Source organism: Passer domesticus, chromosome 1, assembly GCF_036417665.1.
Source record: "Passer domesticus isolate bPasDom1 chromosome 1, bPasDom1.hap1, whole genome shotgun sequence".
Classification (NCBI taxonomy): domain Eukaryota; kingdom Metazoa; phylum Chordata; class Aves; order Passeriformes; family Passeridae; genus Passer; species Passer domesticus.
Genome location: NC_087474.1, coordinates 67,355,858 through 67,369,901, shown reverse-complemented (window position 1 = coordinate 67,369,901; position 14,044 = coordinate 67,355,858). Strand labels below are relative to the sequence as shown.

Here is a 14,044-nt window from a genome sequence, read left to right as displayed (position 1 = left end):
CCTTGCTCTCTCTCGGCTCCCCGAGTACCCCGGGTACCCGTGCCGTGCCCTGGCCCCGCGGGCGGCCCGGGCGGGGTGCGGGCGGCCGGGCAGTGCCCGCCTCGGCGGCCGCTCCCGCTCCGCCCCCGCCGTGCGACTGGGACGGCCGGGGCGGAGGCACGGCCGGGGGGTGAGTGCGAGCGGCACCGCGGGACCCCCGCGGGGCTCCGGGACCGCCTCTGCCGGGCGGGGACGGCTCCGGGGGCAGCACCGGGCGTGCGGGGCACCGCGGCTCCCGCGGTCCTGCGCGCCCGCCCGGGCTGGCAGAGGGAGGAATCTCGCCCGTTCGCAGCCGTCCTTCAGGGCTGGACAGAGCCCGTCGACCGCCGCTCCAGCTCCCTCCTATGTTTAGTCCCAGCCCTAGGCCCGCTGGGCCCGCGGGCAGAGCTCAGCCCGTCCTGGGCAGGGAGAACTTCCCGGGACACGGCGCTCCGGGGGCGGGTGGTCGGGCACAGAACGGGAGCTGGACCGGTGCTGCTGGAGCGGTGCGGGAGCATTGCCCCTCGCAATGAGGGGCGGCGGGAGGGGGTCTCGGCTTTAACCTGAGATCACAGCCTTGGCTCTTTGCAGAGTCAGCAGAGTGAAGAGTTGGCAAAGCACTGAAGGAGACGGAAGAAAGAAAGGGTAAACTTATGTTCGTGGGTAACTCCAAAGTTCATAGCTGACAATTTATAGGTCTGTTACATTAAATGAGATTTTTACTGAGATATCTCATCAATGATAATTGCTTAATATAATTGCAGAAGTGGCAGAATTTGCAGACTAAAAGAAACCTTTTTCACTCACACGGGCACATTCTTAAATTAGCAAGACTTTGGCTTTAAATATTGAACATTGAACAGGAGTAACAACTGGTTGCTCATTTGTTTGAGTGTTAGCACACTTGGTATGCCAGAAATGTTTTTTTTATTAACAAGATTATATAGAAATTGAGCATCCTTCTGAATAACACAGGAGGAGAACCCAAAAGACTTCTGCATGTGGGAGTAGTTATCTTTAGCCAAATCCTTCATCAAGTGGGAAAACAGAACGTAATTGAGCCAATTAATTCCTGGTTTTTAGAAAAAAGATATAATGGATCACTTCAGATCATGTCCTTTTGGTTCTCTTTGGCTTTGTAGGACATGGAGAGTCAGGAACTGCCTTATGTGCTAGTTGACTCTATAGGAGGGAGGCTTGGAGTATATGAAGACCATCTTGGATTTCTGAAGAAACGTTTTCATCTCATCACCATGAAAGAATATCTTGAAAACAAGACGTTTCTCAGCAAAAAGATCAGAGCTATCTATGTGTGGTATCACAAACCAGCTATTAATGAAGAGCTGCTCCAGAGCTTGCCTAACCTGAAGGTAGTTGCAAGTGCTGGAGTGGGAATAGATCACTTGGACCTGAAACTCCTCTCCAGCTATGGCGTGAAGGTGTCCAATACTCCATTTATTGTTTCCACTGACACTGCAGACATGGCGATGGCTTTGTTGCTGGCATCTTCCAGGAGACTTGTGGAAGGTAATAACTTAAATGGTCTTAGTTTTTCATAGAAAATATGACTTCAAAACATGCAGAAAATGTGTGCTGCTGCAAAAGTAAGCTTAACACTAGAAATAGAGGAAATAGGGGTAAAGGAAGAAGTTAAGACAAATCTGTCTTGTTGACAATAACTGGCATCCTATTTCCAAACTGGCATATTGGCAAGGCAGAGTTGTTCCTTCCTTGGACAGCTCTAAATTCAGGCCTCTTCTCCCTCAGCCCACAGCCACTTATTCATTGTGGGTGCTCACTGCAGTCTGGCTTTTCAGGTTGCAATAAAAGGGGATTAAAAGAATGTATTTTCAAGGAGGTTTGAAGCGTGTCTTTGCCAAGCTGCCATGTATCCGAGTCATTATGAACAAGCTGTCCAGAAATGTGCCCACCATGCTCTGTGTTTCTTTTTCCAGCTGACCTTGGTGTATCTGCAAGGAGGCTGGGAATCAGATAGTCTTACTGCTGCTTTGGCCTGACCTTCTTTGCTTCCTTTCTTGACAAAGAGAGGCTGGGTATATTTCTCTCCTGAGCAAGAAATCAGTGTCAGCAGTCCTGTGTACAGTGCAGCATTACTCACTTCTTGTCCAGAAACATGATGAAAATACATTACTGCTCCTGTGCTTCTGCCTAGTCCTACAATAAAAAGTGGGGGGGGGGGAAAGTAACCAGATGCTGGAACATCCCTTAGATTACATAATTCTTCTTTTGCTCTTCCAAGGCCATGAGATGGCAGTCTCCCCTGACACAGAGTATTTTCCTGTTGACTGGCTGGGGGCTGAGGTTTCTGGAGCAACCCTGGGGATCCTGGGAATGGGCAAAATTGGTTACAAAGTGGCTGAAAGAGCCAAAGCCTTTGAAATGAAGATTTTGTACCACAACAGAAATCAGAGGTAAAGCTTGTTGCAGTTCTAAGGCAACTCTATTTTGTCACTGTTTTTATGTGCTATTTGTACTTTTCACTGTGCTTTCGCTTTTTAGAGTGCTTTTTATTTTAAGTGGAAAAGTACATACTTGCATTCCAAGATGGTCATTAATTTCCCAATTTATACAGAAAGAAAGTCAGGAAGGAATGGGAGAGATATACCTCACTGTTCTCCCTGTTAGCTGGGGCTCCTGACTTCTTCCTGCTATGGTGGTGACATTGCAATGGACTGGAGAGGAGAAAATTGGGAGGACTTAACTCCTGTGATTTAGGTGAGGCAGGGATTCAGGCAGAGACATCTCACCCTTCCAAAGCCATGTGACAATGAAGGGCCAGACTTGCCAGTCTGTTTGCTATCTTCTAGATGTATGTGCCCTGTGTCCCTGTGCTCCCATCAGGCCCGTTCCATTCTTTTCTTTTGTGGGAATTTGATGAGCCAGCCAACCTCGTCCTGATACAGATTGAGTGCGCCAGCAGGTCCTGCAGTGTGTGGTTTCAGTGAATCAGCACTGATGCACAGCACAGTCAGGCTGTTGCTGACATAGATTTGGGAAGATTTAATCCCTGCCCTGTCTTGTGTGTTTCCTCAGTAATTTTCACATTACTTACTTAAATTATTTAATTTTCACAAGACATCAGTGTTGCTTTTGGGTAGGACAAGAATCCCCATTATTAGCAAAAACTGTGACAAAAATGCATTTGGTTTATTATTTATTCAGTGCATTTATGTGATACCCATTTCTTACTTTCCATCCCCACCGTACTGCACATTTGTGTACAGTTCACTTGGTATTGTGGGAAATAGCTTGATCTTTTTTTTTTTTTTCTGAGTTTCAGACAAGCAGCTAACTGCTTTGCACTATACAACAAAGATAACAATAAAGAAACGTTTCCTCTACTGGTGATATTTCCCTTGTTTCTTGCTACTGCAGTTTAATTTTGGGATTTTCCCTTCAGAAAAAAGGAAGAAGAAAGTGCTGTTGGAGCTGTTTACTGTAAGAAGATAGATGATTTGCTCCAGCAGTCAGATTTTGTGATATTGGCTGTGAACCTAACTCCACAAACACACAAACTGATTGGGAAGAGGGAACTGGAGCTGATGAAACCTACTGCTACTCTTATTAATATCAGCAGAGGTAAGGTGCAGGATAAACAAAACTGCATTAAAGTTTGGTGGCATGACAAGTCCTGAGAAAATCTCTAATATAGAGTCTGTCCCTCTGAAATGTTCCGTAAATTTTCTGATTAATAGTTTATTTAGACACTCGTGATCATATCTCAGTAAAATTCAAGTGTTTTTAAGTGTATTTAAGTGTTCCGTTAATAATAAGAAAGTAGGTCTCTGAAATGTTAATGACCTTGGAGTGTTAGAAGCCCATGTGTATTTATATATCTCCTACTGAAGCCTTTTATTTATTTAATGCAGTGTTGCTGCTCACACACATTAGGGTGGCACAGCCTACTCTGAGGCCTGGCACTCTGTTTCATTCTGCTAATTCCCTGATGCACATACCCAGGCTTCCCACTCCCACTCCACCACACTCCACTGCTGCTTCTGCACTGTGACCATGGCCTGCCCTGCTGTTTGCCTGACCACTGCACCCAAAAGAATACTGAGAGGACAGTAAGGAACATGAAAATAAACATATCCTTCTTACTGTAAACCAGGTCTGATAGTGGATCAGGATGCTTTGGTGGAAGCCCTTCAAAACAAAGTTATTAAGGCAGCTGCTCTGGATGTGGCATATCCTGAACCTTTGCCAAGGTAGGACACATGTATTTACGTTAAAATTAAAAGGGTCTATGTGTGATGTTCAAACTGAGTAAAATTTTGTGAGCATGTGAGATGTTGCATAATTTTGTTAGTAGGAGTACATGAGGTGTGTGCACTGGTCCTGCTGAAACCATGTCCCTAATCCAGTTCCAGCCAAATAAAATCCACACTCACTCATTTGGAGGATTTGTTGCATAAAGCCCCACCAAGCTAGGCAGCACTTTGAACTCCTCTGAATATGCTTGAGTCATGCAATTAGGTTTTGTTTTATTTTTAATTATTATTTTCCCTGGTGGCCTGCAATACTGATGAAATACTGATGAATGTGCTGTGAGTGACTAGTTCAGCATTTCTTTTCCTCTCCCAGGGATCACCCCTTGTTAAAGCTGAAGAATGTTATCATAACTCCTCACATTGGAAGTGCCACCAAGAAGACGCGCTGGGCTATGATGGAGGAAATGGCAGAGAGCATACAGGCAGGCCTGGAGGGTCTTCCTATCCCCCGTGAGGTGCTGCCGTAAAGCAGCTTGTGTTTAGGATTAATGCCATCGGTGCAGAAGCAGCAATTTGATCACTTTTCCTGTAATTATTTCATGTAATTTCGTGTTGTGAAGATAAAATATATAAATCACGGGTTCAATTTATTTAAATACCCAGCAGCAGTTCTGTGTGGAAAACTGCAAATGTTTTGTCTTGATCTTCAATGGAAAATTCCAGAGCACAGAGTCTTGCCTCAGTGTCACTTGCTTTCCTCGCACCCCCTTACAGCTGTCCGCCGATGCAGCAGCGAATTTGAGGACATGTACATCGTGTCTTAGAGGGACCGCCCGGCACAGCCACAAGCGCAGCCGGCGTGTCGCAGCGGCTCCTGCCGCCCTCCGGCAGCAATCCCGGCCCTTGGGTGCGTGGAGCTCCAGGGTCTGAGTGCGTGCGAGCCCTGCCCAGCCTGAGGGCGGCTCGGCCTCTCTCCCTCCTTCCCCCTTTCCGTCCTTCCCTCTCCGGGGCCGGCCGGGACACCCGCAGCCGCGGGCCCGGGCCTCCGGCCGACAGGGGGAGCCGCAGCCGGAGCCTGAGCCGCAGCCGGAGCTGAGGCGGGAGCTCCCCGGGCCGGGCCGGGGCCGGGGCCGGGGCCGGGGCCGGGGCCGGGGCAGCAATGTGGGGAGCCCGGGTGGCCGCGGTGCCGCGGTGGTGCCGGGCCCTGCGCAGCTCCGCAGCCCTGGGCGGCCCCAGGAACCTGCTGCGGAAAATGCTCCGCAAGAATAAGTAGGTGCGGGGCCCTGCCGGGGTGGGCCGTGGGCGCTGGGACAAGGGGACTCAGAGGGGCTGCGGGGCTCGGGCGCTCCCGCGGCCACGGTACCGCGGAGGAGAGACACCGACCCCGAGCCGCCGATCTGAGCTGCGGCTGAACATGTGCCCAGGTGGCCAAGAAGACGAGTGGCCCTGGCCTCTATCAGCAGTAGTGTCCTGCAGGACCAGGCCACTGATCGTCCCTCGGTGCTCTGTGCTCTGGCTCGGTGAGGCCACGCCTCGAGTGCTGTGTCCAATTCTGGGCCCCTCTGTACAGGAAAGACATTGAGGTGCTGGAGCATGTCCAGTGAAGGGCAGCGGCGAAGAGTCTGGAGCACAAGTCCTGTGAGGAACAGCTGAGGGAGCTGGGGGTGTTCAGTCAGGAGAAAAAGAGGCTCAGTGGGGAGGGACCTTATAACTCTACAACTGCCTGGAAAGGGGCTGTAGCCAGGTGGGAGTCGGTCTCTTCTCCCAGGAAACAAGTGACAGGACGAGAGGAAATGGGCTCAAGTTGCACTAAGGGATATTTAGATTGTATATGGGGAGAAATTTCTTCACTGAAAGGGAAGAATGGTCAAGCAATAGAACAGGATCCCCAGGAAAGTGGTGTAATCACTATCTCTGGAAGTGTTCGGAAAATGTGTAGAAGTGATGCCTAATGAAAAGGTTTAGTGCTGGACTTGGCAGTGATGGTTTAACAGTGGGAATTTATGATCTTAGCCCTGTTTTTGTACCTTAATGATTCTCTGAATTTAAAGAAACCTGAGAGCTGTTCTTTTCCACCCCCTTCCCATCTATGTGCAGCTTCAGCTGTGGGTGGGAAGCATTGTTCCCTACACCCCAGCTGTGAGGAGACCTACTTGGGTGTTGTGGTGTCCTTTCAGGCAGGTGGAATATTAATTACACAGGGAATCCTTATTTCTCTGAGCTACTTAAAGATAAGGCTGATTTCCTTTCTTTTTCCCAAAAGAAAGAAGTTCTGGTATGACAGCCCTACCCTGGGACCACAAACGGTAAGTGCAAGCTCTGAAGGCAATATGTTTATTTGTGCCAGGAGGAACAGACTTGTGTTTCTGCCATTGATTCTAACTTGAACCATTTTCTGATGGAAAAATAGCAAGATTTTGTGAACAATGAGTAGGGCTCCAGTCTGACTGTGACAGGATTGCCATTTGGCTTCCCATGGCTGTTTCCTCTTCTGTACTGATCTTTCATCCTTGCCAGCATCAATGCTCTCTTGCACACTCCTGAGTACTTATCCAGATTAAAACTTCTATGAGCTTAGTTTAATGAAATTTTTTAAAATTAATTTAAAATTTAATTTAATTTTTTCAAACAAGCAAAACTTTTCAGTCAATGCATGCTGTATTTGAGAAAACAGATCTATGGAGCTTCATAACTTGCTACAAAATACAAAAAGAACTTTAGAAACTTTGACTGTAATAAACAAATGTCAAAAATTTTGTGAACAGAAGTATGCTTTATTGAAACACTTGATACGTAGGACCTATATAAAGCCATCACAGCTGCAATAATGAAATAAGAACATACTTAGTAAAGTGCATGAAACTATATAATTGCCTAATGCAAATGTGTAACTGCTTAATGTGTTGTTTGTTTCTTTTTATAGTTGCATAAACCAACCAAGTTGGACTTTTTAATGAAAAATGACCTTACAAAAACAAGGAAAGAAGACAACATGCGCTGCAGAGTTTTGAATGGTCTTATTCATAAAGCTGTGTTAGAGATGGCGACTACCTGTGAAGTCAGTCAAGAATTTTATGATCTCAAGCTGGACATCTGCAAGGCAAGTGCCAAATCTACAGCTTGTGCTGAGCCACTCTGATTACGTTGTGAGGCTGGCGTGGATGTGCCAAAGGAGCTCCCCTGGGTGTTGTGATGCGTGCCAAGAGGAGTTTTACTGTGTTGCTTCTGATGTGGCAGAGTGCAGCAAGATCTGGCACTGGAGTACACACGAGCAGAGCTTTGCCACTGTAGTACCTGGCTTAGGAGACCTTTGCCACTCTAACGCAAATGTAACTCAGGCCAATTAAATTATGATTCTCCTGATATGACTTTTTTTTCTGTTACTCAGACATAAACTCTTTGTGTTGCCCTTTCAGAAGGAGGAGCTTGGTTTTACCAACATAAGTGTATCTTTCCAAGAGTCTGTTCTCCTTGCAGCGGTGTGAGAGTTGTTACCTGCTTGTGTGACTCCCCAGCAATGTTACTGGCAGGAGACCTAAGTGATGCATGAGATTAGTTTAAAAAAAGGGGCAAGCCTAAGAAAATGTCATTGTCAAGCCAGATCTGAGAAAGAATTGAAATTTGTATGTAATTGTATCTAGTGGTGTAATAATTTGTGGATTTGAAAGGGATGTTAGAGTTCTGATACAGGAACTAAGTCAGTCTCTGCATTCTCTTTTGTTGTCTGAAGTTTTTATCATCTATATTTGCTGTTTCTGTAAAGATTAAATTATACCAGTGTTTGTCTTAAAAGCTTGGTGAACTTAGCTTTGATATAGAGGCATGGAAAATGATACCTCATAGCTGCATCTATGACAAAAGGGTTGTCAGTCATGACTAAAATAGATGTTTTTTCCAGCTGAATTAATTCTGTTGTCAGACAAGCATTCAAAACTACCTGGGCAAGATGAGTATTTTGGCTGTACATGTGCAGTATCCTTCACAGAGTATTTCTGTCTCTCTAGGGCTTTGAGGATTGCTTGTATCAGATCACATGTCTGCATGTAAAAATGCTGGCTGGTGTGGGCAAGATAGTTCTTTCAGGAGGCATTGCTGTAAATTAAATGACTTAAAATGTGAGAGATGGAAAGAAACAGCCTTCTTCCCAATGCAATACAGATGTTATAGCTGCACAGTATTTGTGCTGTGGGACATGGCTGGGTGTAGATCACTCCTGATTTACTCATGAACTGATTCTGGTCTGATATCATCACTTCTGTTATCAAAAGACATTTTCTAGTAGGGTTTCTGCAATCCGTCACAGACTTCGTTATATATGAAGTGTGTGTGTGTGTATATATAATTTTAAAGACAGATTTTCATTTTCTGTAGGTGTCCCTGTCATCCAACTTTTCAGCATGCCGTGTGTACTGGAACCCTGCTTCCACTATGGAGAAGGAAAGTTATATTGAAAGTGTGCTGCGAAAGAGCGCTCCACGTATACGGTACTGCTGTGGGATAGACAGGCCACTTCCTACATCTGGGGCCATTTCTTGAGTACTTCTGACAGTCTAGACCTGACCTATTGGGATGCCTTAGGTTTTTAGATACTTGGAGTAGAGCATCTCCTGTGATGAGCCTCACAGGGAAGGGTGGCTTTGTCAGACTGGCTGTGTGATCTCTTGCTGGAGCACAGCTGGCACAGCTGGCTCTTTTGGCTTCTATGCTTTCCCAGAGTAGGAGTGGGCCAAGCAGAAAGCAAGAGGAGTGTGGGTGAGGTCTCACTCCAGTGTGCTGATGGTGGTGGCTTATTACAGTGAATCCATGTTGTTGGTATGTATGACGACAGAATTCCCCTTTGGTCATCAGACAACAGCCTCGTTTTTGGTGTCTTGCACCCTTTTATCCCCTTCCAAACTCTCAGGTCAAGACAGCTCATTGGTCTATCTGTGTGCCCCCAGACTCTGAAGCAATAAGATGCCTGCATCCTAGGAGAGCTCCCATTGTCTGTGAACTTCTATCAGTCAGCCCAGAGGCTGCTCTGTGGAGCTGAGCTGCTTATTATCACTTGATTAATACTACTGCAACTACTGCAACAGTGGCTGGCCAGGCTGTGCAGGACAGTAGCCCAGGACAGGATGCTGGACAGGGGACTGACAGCTGCAAGGATCTCCTTGCAGATTCACTGGGCAGTTCTGATTGCTGGGGATGATTTAGACCTCCAAAAGGGATGACTGTCATTACAGAAGTTTTTCACAATACTGATAGCAAAAAACCTCCCAAATTGAGAATGCTACCATGTATTGTGATGCTTTTCCCTATTTTTTCAACACAGAGTCCGGTGATTTTTCATGATATCATTGAAATTTTTGACTCTTCCTCCCTTTCCTTGGCTTTCCTTCTGCTATCCAGCCAGTCTGTTGGAAGTTCAGGACTTCACCCATGTGGCAGGTGGCATAGAAGCATACTTGTAAAGCCATTTCCTTTCTCCCTGTTTCCCTAAGCTGTGTAATTCCTGATCCAGCACAATGCTCTTTTCTACTCCATAGCCTGCACTCTTCAAGAAGGAAAGTTGCTGGCTGGCAAGAAGAGAAGGGGACCCCTGTCAATCCTTCCTGCAGCTAGCATGTGGGATGAGTTGTCTTGCCTTGCTCTGAGGGCCATATCCCCAACTGCTCTTATCCCTACAGAGGGGATAAGGATACCAAATGAAGTGGGGAAATACCTGTGCCAGACTATGTATACAGATATGGACAATCATATCATCAATATCAGTACCATCAATACTCAGCTGGACCTGCAGCCAGTAGTTTTTGTATGCCATGCATTCGAAGTTGGGGTTCTGCAGTGATGTATTTCTTAGCATCAACCTGAATAGCTCCTCATCAGACTGAAAGTTTTGCAAGCCATATCTTTAAATGTGCAGTACTGCTGGATTTCATTTAACACCTTTTACGTGTCCTGCAGATGATATACTGATACTCATGCTGGTGAATGCTGTGTTTTTACCAGGTATCTTCTGAAGAGTCAGCAGATTGTGGGAAACGTACCCCCAGTAGTATTTATAAAAGACAAAGAAGCTGCAGCTGTAAAAGAGGTAAATCTAATCTTTGACTCAATATACAACTATAGTGACTTAGCAGAGAGCTGATAATTTAGTTGCTCTACCAATTTACATTAAAAATTGGTTTTTCTCTATAGTTGCAAAAATCATTTTAACAAATAGTCTTGAGTACGATTGATGCCTATATAATATATAGAAGAATTGTAGGCAGTATCATTCGGCCAATGAAGAATTAAATTACCATTTTAAGTAATCATATAGAGTTGCCTGGTGTATATGATTATGGAAATGAGGTTGGAGGAGCTGTTTCCCACATTTTAAATGTTACGTGATTTTAAGACTCAATTGAATAACCAGTGATTTTTCCCCCCCCCCATATCTTTTTCTATCTGTGAATTGTTAAAATTTGTAGGGAAGTGCAAATCTTTGCATAGGGGACGTAAGCTTATTCATACTACATATTTTTCCTTAACTTTTAAAATTGTCTTTACTATTTCATGTTTTCTGTCAAGGTGTTGATAGTTTTAACTAGTTGACATACTACTAGAATACTGATGTTTCCTAGGAATTTGCTGTCATTGGACTGTGTAGCGAGATCTCTAACATAGTGAGATTTGCAGAAGAGAAGGATGACACCAATGAGTAGAATTTGATGAGAAATATCTCCTCAAGCTGTTGATGTGAACAGAAGTTGAAAAGAACCGGTTCATGTGTCTGTGCCCTTTAGTGCCTTATTATTTATAATAGTCTTACTGTTACAGCCAATTACTGTTAGACCCTTATGGGCTCCTGCAGTGTGTATGAGCAGAGCTGGAAGGGATAAAAAGAATTTCAGATTCTCTAGAAATGCAATGAACTGCTTGAACTTTCTGTGATCAAAAAAGTTCTGAGTTTCACAGAAGATAAGTAAAAACCCTCTTTGTATTACTTCTGTCAGGGAATGACACTGAGGAGCAGATAGATGGATCATTTTCTCCCACTTTGCAGTTCATCAGATTTATGTCAATCACAGATTCAAATAACACACTGAACTTGGTTTTTAAGTATTGTAAGTAAAGGGAAAAAATATCCAGTTAAACTAGAATAATACAATGGATTAGAAGGGAATTAATGTAAAGAAAAGCTGAAATGAAATTTCAAACGAGGAAATTTTCACAATTACATATAGTCTGTAGGCACAGCATATAATAATGCATTAATAATGCATTAATAATTTGTAGCATTTACTGGTTAGATGCCATGTTAAAAGGGATTTGGGAATTCTATCGTTGCCTGTAAGAGAAATGAAAACTTGCAGAAAGGGAGAAGAGGTGAAAAAAATCTGTGTAAGGATGTTATGGAAAAGGATTTGCAAGACTGAGGTAAGAAGAAATAAACCAAAAAATATATATGTCAAACAATCCCTAGCCAAGGGTTCATAATGCACATAAGGCAAAAATTTTGTAGGAATCTCTGGATCCACTATTTGACAAAAACATCCCAGGCAAGAAGTATAAGCAATTCCTTGTAAAAGAAGGAAAAGGCTGTTTTAAAGTGGTTTTGCTAAATATTCCAAACATAGAAAAGATCATATTTGCTGTTGGATACTTGTCTGTTTCTTGTGTAGATGGGAACAAAGTCAATTTAAACAGGGTCCTTCATGTGTGTCCTTCATGTGTTTACAGGTCGAAGACTTACTGGCAATTGCTGACTTTGGACCTCCAGAAGAGGAAGAAATATCTCAAAATGATTCAAGGTGGGTCTTTTGGGTTCAGAATTGTATGAGTGTCCATTTTCATTTCTGCTGGCCAGCTTAAATTGGATATTATTTGACATAAGAGAAAGTATATTATAATTAGGTGTGTACATTGTTACTTGCAGACCTGATACTTGTTCTGGTACTAATATATTAGTTTTTATGAATGAAATATATGTAGAACTTCTAAGATTTCAAGACTTGGTGTGTTGATGGTAATCAGAATTTTAAAAATGCTCTGCAGCAGTAATATTTTGTTTCTTGCTGGTAATTGTCTCATGAGGATGGAAACGGCATTTACCAGTACTGCTCTACTCATCCGCTTTTTTCTGATATGTTCAGTTTATTATACATGGATTGCAAGTTTACTGACAAATCTCCCTAAATTAATTTAACAATCTTCTGTGAGGGATTTTTTACCATTGAGAGATAGGGCTGAACAACCTATTGCAATAGTGGTTCTGTGGACTGGATGCTCTCAAAGCCAACAGCCTTTGCACCTGTGTGCTGTAGTCTGTTGGTAGAAATGCCTTTTGTGCCTCAGCATCTCACAGGATGGTCCATCAGGTATGAATCAGAAATAGCTTCCTGTGGGAAGTCATTCCTGTGACAGATTTCCCAAAAGGTACCTAACACCTTCCTCTATGTCTTGGGGAAATAGTCAAGTCCAGCATAAGGTGTCACATCACTCTGATGTGACACCTTATGCTGGACTTGACTAACAGCAGCTCTGTTTTAGACAGAGGCTGCTGCTTCTTACTTCTTGGAAGAGCTGGGAGAAGTCTTGAATTCCTTGGATCTCCCAGATACAGTACTCACCTAGGTACATTTTTTCCCAGAGACAGGCAGTTTCACCTAGCATCTTGTTGCTTTATTGGCTTTCTCCCATTAAATCTCCTGACACAGACTGTCCTTGGATGGATGATATGGTGGTATCTCTTTCTTCATAACATAGGGAACACAGGGCATTAATAAATTACACTGAAAAGTCCAGTTTATTTCTGTGTTACTCGAGTTGTCAAAAATTGAAATACATGTGGGGAAAAAACCCAAGCCAATACTTGTTTTCTTTCCCACAGTAAACTCTTCCCTTCAACAACTCAATCTTCAGATTCACCCATGCGGTCTAATCTGTTTGGTGTTGATCATGAACTGCTGAATAAACAGATAATGGACTATAAAAAAATGAAAGTGTCAAGACATATAGAAAACTTTGTCTGGACAGACAAGCAGCAGCAGCAACTTTCTAAGATTCAAAAGAAAATGAAAAAGAAAAAAGCAAGGAATCCTCCTGACGATGACGACGTTACACCACAGGAATACTTACTGGACAGATACGAAGCTGATTACTGGGACGATAACCCTGAATCAGCCTCAGGCTATGAGCTGCAGGATGAATTACAGGAAGAGGTGAATGAATTGGATGTGGATGATGAGAAAACTTTAACTCAGCCTACTGGTAAAAGGAAATGAAGTGAAAAAGCCACTCCCTTCAAAATGAAGGCTGCCAATAATAAAAGAAAAGACTGCCATAGCTACTGAAAGATTAATTTTGTACATGTTTACCACTTCCTCATTCAAATGAATGTATTTGCCACATGTGAGCAGGTTTGCTAGCACAAAGTATGTAAGAAAAACTGCCATTACTGACATTCTGTTAAGCAGCTTTCAAGCTGCTACAGTTGAAGGACTTCCAACCAGAGAGTAGCTTTGTAATTGGAGCACTGAGTTCAAACTTCTTGCAGTTGTGTGGATTATTTCCAATAAAATTATGATTTCTATGTTTCAATATTTCTTTTAATTTTTTTTAGTGACCTTTATAAAAGTTACCACTAAATAATGGGGCCTGTTATTCTGATATAAGGAAGGAAGAGGGAAGCAAAATAATGACAGTGGTGTTCAGCTTCATCACACAGAGACAAGGACAGGGTCTTCTCTAGAGGACCAGTCTAACAGGGGAACACTTTCTACAAAAACATCCCAATAATGGCCAATGAAGTTACAACCCTGAAAGAA

General features: G+C 43.8%; 2 protein-coding genes across 4 annotated transcripts; both read left to right on the top strand.

Moving 5' to 3' along the window:
• Positions 1-77: 77 nt before the first annotated feature.
• LOC135301808 (probable 2-ketogluconate reductase) lies at positions 78-4,906 on the top strand. 2 transcript variants are annotated; one of them, XM_064422263.1, is made up of 7 exons: positions 78-169; positions 610-663; positions 1,161-1,545; positions 2,279-2,450; positions 3,440-3,618; positions 4,151-4,247; positions 4,624-4,906. In XM_064422263.1, exons 3-7 carry the CDS (start codon positions 1,164-1,166, stop codon positions 4,775-4,777), a joined length of 984 nt encoding a protein of 327 aa, XP_064278333.1. In that variant the 5' UTR covers positions 78-169; positions 610-663; positions 1,161-1,163; the 3' UTR covers positions 4,778-4,906. The 2 variants fall into 2 exon arrangements, with proteins under 2 accessions (XP_064278333.1, XP_064278342.1); XM_064422272.1 differs by having other exon boundaries at positions 132-169; positions 610-681.
• Positions 4,907-5,363: 457 nt separating this feature from the next.
• RBFA (ribosome binding factor A) lies at positions 5,364-13,817 on the top strand. 2 transcript variants are annotated; one of them, XM_064422226.1, is made up of 7 exons: positions 5,364-5,519; positions 6,514-6,556; positions 7,174-7,350; positions 8,622-8,734; positions 10,242-10,326; positions 11,958-12,028; positions 13,108-13,817. In XM_064422226.1, exons 1-7 carry the CDS (start codon positions 5,410-5,412, stop codon positions 13,499-13,501), a joined length of 993 nt encoding a protein of 330 aa, XP_064278296.1. In that variant the 5' UTR covers positions 5,364-5,409; the 3' UTR covers positions 13,502-13,817. The 2 variants fall into 2 exon arrangements, with proteins under 2 accessions (XP_064278296.1, XP_064278302.1); XM_064422232.1 differs by lacking the exon at positions 5,364-5,519 and adding an exon at positions 5,557-5,888.
• The last annotated feature ends 227 nt before the right edge of the window (positions 13,818-14,044 follow it).